The sequence below is a fragment of the Arvicanthis niloticus genome, chromosome 8 (genome assembly GCF_011762505.2).
Source record: "Arvicanthis niloticus isolate mArvNil1 chromosome 8, mArvNil1.pat.X, whole genome shotgun sequence".
Classification (NCBI taxonomy): Eukaryota; Metazoa; Chordata; class Mammalia; order Rodentia; family Muridae; genus Arvicanthis; species Arvicanthis niloticus.
Genome location: NC_047665.1, coordinates 87,760,526 through 87,766,285, shown reverse-complemented (window position 1 = coordinate 87,766,285; position 5,760 = coordinate 87,760,526). Strand labels below are relative to the sequence as shown.

The following is a 5,760-nucleotide window of genomic DNA, read 5'->3' as shown; positions in this document are numbered from 1 at the left end:
CTGGTGACAAAAATGTTGAAACGCCTGTGCTGTGTAGGCGGGGCCATTGTCAGTCTTCAAAGCATGTGGTTTGCCCCAGGCAGCCCACGCTTCCAGGCAGTGGGTGATAACATGATTAACCTTTTCTCCTGTAAGGGGTGATGCAAAGATAACTCCAGAACATGTGTCCATGGACACATGAACATATTTTAACTTTCCAAATTCAGGAAAATGAGTGATGTCCATCTGCCACACCTTAAGTGAAAGCAAGCCCCGAGGGTTTACTCCAATACCAGGAGGATGCAGGTGGATGACACAATCTGAACAATCCAAAATTATCTGCCAAGCATCTGCTCTGGATAAGCAAAATTTTTGTTGCAAGGTTCTAGAATTAACATGAAACTGTGTATGAAATGCTCTTGCCTGATCAACAGCAGAGCTAACAAACACAAATTCTCTAAGAGTGCAAAGATCCACAATCTCATTACCAGCACTCAAAGGGCCGGGTAACCCTGTATGCACCTGAATATGTTGAACAAAAAACTTATGTGTGTGCTGCCAAATCAAAAGCTGCAATTGCTCAAACAAGGCAAACACTGAGCTGGTGCATTTAAGGGGACCAGCATTTTCAAGTAATTTAACAGCATTCACTCCATATGCTGAATCAGAGATTAAATTAAAGGCAGAAGGGCATGCCTTAAACACTTCAATCACTATTTGTAATTCCACATGTTGTGGAGAGTTAGGCTGAAACTGAAAATAACTCACTCCCCTCAATCATATAAGCTCCACAACCTGTTTTGGATCCATCAGTAAATATATTGGGGGCTCCAGAAATAGGTACAAAAGAAAGTTGCTTAGGAAAAACAACGGGCTGATTTTGAAAAAAGGATAACAAAGGATGTTTTGGATAATGATTATCAATTTCTCCTGCAAAACTACAAACAAGAACAGCCCAGTTATCGATGGTTCCACACAGGACTTTTCTCTGGTCTATGGAATAAGGCACTAAAATCTTATCTGGAACTCTTCCAAAACTGTAGACACTGTTGTAACCCAGAAAGGGCTAAAGAGGCAACTGCTTCAGGATAATACTCCACTGATTTACTAGGTGACACATACGGATAAATCCACAGTAAAGGTCCATCCTGCCACAAAACGCCAGTAGGCTGCATTGCTGTATGCAAAATACATAAACATATTGGCAGCCCTTCTTTTATTCGTAGCAAGAAGGCTTTCTGTAAGGCTTTCTCCACCTTTTGCAACACCTCTCGAGCAGCTGGAGTAAGCTCCCTGGGAGAATCCAAAGCCGAATTTCCACTTAAGATATCATATAACGGCCGAATTTCATAATTTGGCAATTTCATATAACTACGCACCCAATTAATATCCTCTAACAATTTTTGAAAATCATTCAAAGTTTTCAAATTATCTTTATGAACTTCAACTTTCTGTGGAAGAACAGATTGATCTTTAATAACTGCACCCAAATAATTAATTATAGAATCCTTTTGAACTTTCTCAGGAGCTATAAACAACCCTTTCTTTTCTAAACACTGCACTAGATCTACATATGCAAAATCTAACAATCTCTCATCCTTTGCAGCCAAAAGTATATCATCCATATAATGGAGGCAACGAAGGGCGGGATATTTTTGTCTCAAAGGAGCTATAGCGGCACTTACATAAAGTTGACACATGGTGGGGCTGTTAGCCATACCTTGAGGTAAAACAACCCACTCATAGCACTGATCAGGCTCCTCATGATTGCAAGAGGGCAAGGTAAAGGCAAATCTCTTACCATCCTTTTTACACAATGGAATGGAAAAAAGCAATCTTTTATATCTATAGCAATAAGGGGCCATTGTTCTGGAAGAGCAGAGAGCAGCGGCAATCCTCTTTGGACTGAGCCCATGAGTTGCATCTGTTGATTAATAGCCCTCAAGTCATGTAACAATCTCCATTTCCCAGACTTCTTTTTGATAACAAAAATGGGTGTATTCCACGTCGAGGTGGAAGGTTGTATATGCCCCAATTTTAATTGTTCTTTCACCAATTCAGTTGCAGCAGCTAGCTTTTTGGAAGACAAAGGCCACTGAGAAACCCACACAGGCTCTTCCATCTTCCATGTGATGGGAATTGCCTCCTCAATGGCAGTCATGAAAAACCCAACCCTGTGGTTGGGGAATAACTTCGAGTTTGAATAGGTTCTCGAATACCCTGAGAATTTCTTCCTAAGCCTTTTGACGGATCCCAGCCCATATTGCACATCATCGTCTGCGCCTGAATTGAATAATCATTTGAAAGAGTAAAGCCCAAGGCTTGTAAGAGATCTCTCCCCCACAGTGAGATGGGCAGCTCTAGCACATAGGGTTGAAATTGACCCTTATGACCTTCATCATCCTTCCATGTTAATACTTTGGCACTTAGATTAGGGGACTGTGCAAAACCCAGTCCTTGTAAAGTCTGCAAAGACTGCTGGAGGGGCCAATTCTTTGGCCAGTCTTTCTGGACTATTATGCTCTTATCAGCTCCAGTGTCCAACAATCCCACAAACTTTCTTCCATCTACATTCAGGGTCATTAAAGGTCGATGGTCCAAACCCAGAGATACAAAGGCTGAGTCACATCCTGAGGATCCAAAACCTCGGTTCCCTCACACTTGGGGGGCAGCCTCAAAAAGGCGGTATAAGCTGGGTAATAATAGTAATTGGGCCACTCTATCTTCTGGGAAAATAGCTACCACTCCTCGAGGGGAGGAAGCTAAAATTTTCACATTTCCTGTATAATCAGGGTCAATCACTCCCAGGATGAATAATAAGACCTTTCAAGGCAGACGAGGACCTTCCAAGTAACAACCCTACCGTGTCTTTTGGCAAAGGACCATTATAATCGGTGGGTAAAGGCTGCACCCCCATTTGGGGTGTTAATACGATTCGGGTGGTGCAGTGGAGGTCCAATCCCGCGGAGCCTGAAGTTGCCCTTCACGGGGAGATAGTTGTCTCCTCTCCTGCAGTCCTTGTACAGCCCCATATATTTGTGGGCCCTGGGACCGGGGGTCCTGCCTCCCGTTTTTTGAAATGGGTCCACCATTGATGTCTTTTACCGATCGACACTCATTTGCCCAATGGTTCCCCTTTTTACAGATTGGGCAGAGTCCAGGAGCTCGCTTTACTACTCCCTGTCCTTCTCCCCTCATGGGACATTGTTTTTTCAGGTGCCCTTGGTGGCCACAGTGAAAACAGGCTCCGGGCAAAGTTTTTCCTTTTTGCAATCGTACAGTTTGCACCACGGCAGCCACTAGTCCTGCATTGGACAATGGACCTCCAATCTCCCTACAAGCCTTCATCCATGCCTCTAATCCTTTTCCCTTCCATGGTGTTATAGCACTCCTGCATTCCCTAGTGCACTGCTCAAAAACTAATTGCTGCACTAGAGGCATAGCGGTCTCAACGTCTCCAAAGATCCATCCTGCTGCTTCCATCATCCTTGCTACAAAATCTGAAAATGGCTCCGTGGGACCCTGTATTACTTTTGTAAGATTACCTGTCACCTGTCCCTTATTAAGAAGAGATTTCCATGCCTTCACAGCCATCTGATTAATATGGTTATAAACCTGTGGAGCTAGGTTCTGTTGATTAGCTGCGAATATTCCCTCTCCTAGATACATATCCGCAACCCAATGATGGTCAGGAGAGCCTTGTGGTTGGCTTTGATTAATGCGCACCTGCTGTAAAACTGAATCTTTATACAAACTTTTCCTATCAAGATACTGCCCCATAGAAAAACAGGCTTTAATCAGCCCTTGCCGATCTGATGGAGTCATGACATAATTTTGAGCTATGCGCTCCACCAGGGCAACAGTATAAGATCCACCTATTCCATAAGCTTGTACAGCCTCTGCTAGGGTTTTTAATTATTTCAACTCTAAAGGTTGGTGAGAACGGAGGCCATTCTCTTCATAAACAGGAAAAAATTGACCAGCCTCTTTCCACAGCTGTGGATGAAAAGTATGTCTTGGTTCTACCACTGTCCCTCCACCAGATGGCTTGCACGACTCCAAATAAGAAGGCGGCGCCGGGGGGAGGGAACAGAAGGGCGTGAGGGAGGAGTAATAGGCTCTAACGCCTTCCCCTTTTCTTTCTCCCTTTTCTTCCTCTTTTGCCTTTGTAGTCGAAGCTCCCTCAATCTCCTTTCTAAATCACTCTCATCTTCTGAGCTGCTAACCCCAAGCTGAGCTTCCTCTCTAGCCAAAAAATCTAACAGTTCCTCCTCATCGGAATCATTTTCTAGCTCTTTCTGTAAATCTGGATACAAAGCTGCTCCCTGCTTCGGTCTCGCTCCGGGGTCCGGTCGTCCCCTTGCTGATTTCTCTGATTTTGTTTCTGACCTGGCCTCTTTCACCTGTTCCACAGCAGCAACTCCCTTTTCGACCGCATCATTGCAATCCTCGCTTTCCAAACAAGTCTTAATCATCTTCCAGATGGCACGGACGCTAGCCTTTCCTTTCTTGTCTTGTAGTGTCCCCTTCTCCCAGGCTTCATCAAGATCTTTCCCTAGCTTCTTCCAGCAAGACATAGTTAGGTTCCCAGAGACTGCGAACCAGGGGGCTACCATATCCACCTCCTGTAGGAAGTGATCTAAAGCAGCCTGCTTCAGCTTCAACCCCCTAGTCTGCGAGCGACATCTCTTGCAAAGCTATGCGCACAGGACAAGAAGGGGAAGTACCCATGGTGGCGCAGTCGAAATTTTCTCCTGACTCTCTTTACTTTCACTTTTGGTCTCTACCGAGAACTTTATCGTCACCTTCCGAGAGCTTGAAAAAGAAATTGGACCACACTTAATGGTCACTTACCAAGCACTTGCCCTGATTGCTTGAAGGTTCTGGAACTCTATCCTCAAACCCGCTCTTTAACGGAGACAGGGTCCCCATACGGGCCACCAATTGTGACGCGCTGAGCTCCCGACCAGCAGACCAGCGGGAAGAAAGACACGCACAACAGTTCCTTCCAACAGCAATTTACTCAGGCATTGAGAGAGATGGGTGAGCCCCGGGGCGATCTGATGGCTTCTCTTCTCCTGCCCTCCTAGGGTGAGCCTTATATCCCTGAAATGACGTCCCAGCATGCCACATCACGCCACTGCAAGCCATAGGCTCTGGCCTAGCAACGTCAGGTCAGGCGATTGCTAAGTCCTCCCATCTCTCCGCCCAGCCAGGAGTTGTCTGGCGCATCCACCAGGCGCCATCTTTAGGGCATGGTGTCGGTGTGGCTCTCCACACCCTTTCATGATCTAAGAGACTTATAGCTGAATTCACTGCCTTAGTTGCTATCTTAGGGTTAGTTGCAGCTTCTGCTGCCTCCCTAGTCCAACAGGTACACACTGCTAATCATGTAAATTCTTTGACAAAAAATATTTCTTTAACACTAATTACTCAGGATAGGATTGATAGAGGTTTGACAGATAGAATCGATGATTTAGAGGGAGCCATCCTTTACATAGAAACTCAGGTTCAAAATATTAAAACACATTTAACTACCTCATGTCATGCCAATTATAAATGGATTTGTGTCACTCCTCTGCCCTACTATGGGTCAGAAATGTCCTGGGAACAGATAAAAGCACATTTGCATGGTGTGTGGAACAATTCACAACTCACTATTGATATGGATACTTTACATTCCCAGATCAGTGCCATCAGTCACTCCAAGCTAAAGAGTTCTTAAGCAGCAGAAATGGCTGATTATTTTTCAAATTCAATTATAAATTTTGTTAAATATTA

The 5,760-nt window shown here is 44.6% G+C and overlaps 1 protein-coding gene across 1 annotated transcript; it reads right to left on the bottom strand.

Moving 5' to 3' along the window:
* Positions 1 to 2,136: 2,136 nt before the first annotated feature.
* LOC117713443 (endogenous retrovirus group K member 7 Pro protein-like) lies at positions 2,137 to 2,562 on the bottom strand. Its single transcript, XM_076938813.1, has one exon. The coding sequence runs from the start codon at positions 2,560 to 2,562 to the stop codon at positions 2,137 to 2,139; it is 426 nt and encodes a 141-aa protein (XP_076794928.1).
* Between the last annotated feature and the right edge of the window lie 3,198 nt (positions 2,563 to 5,760).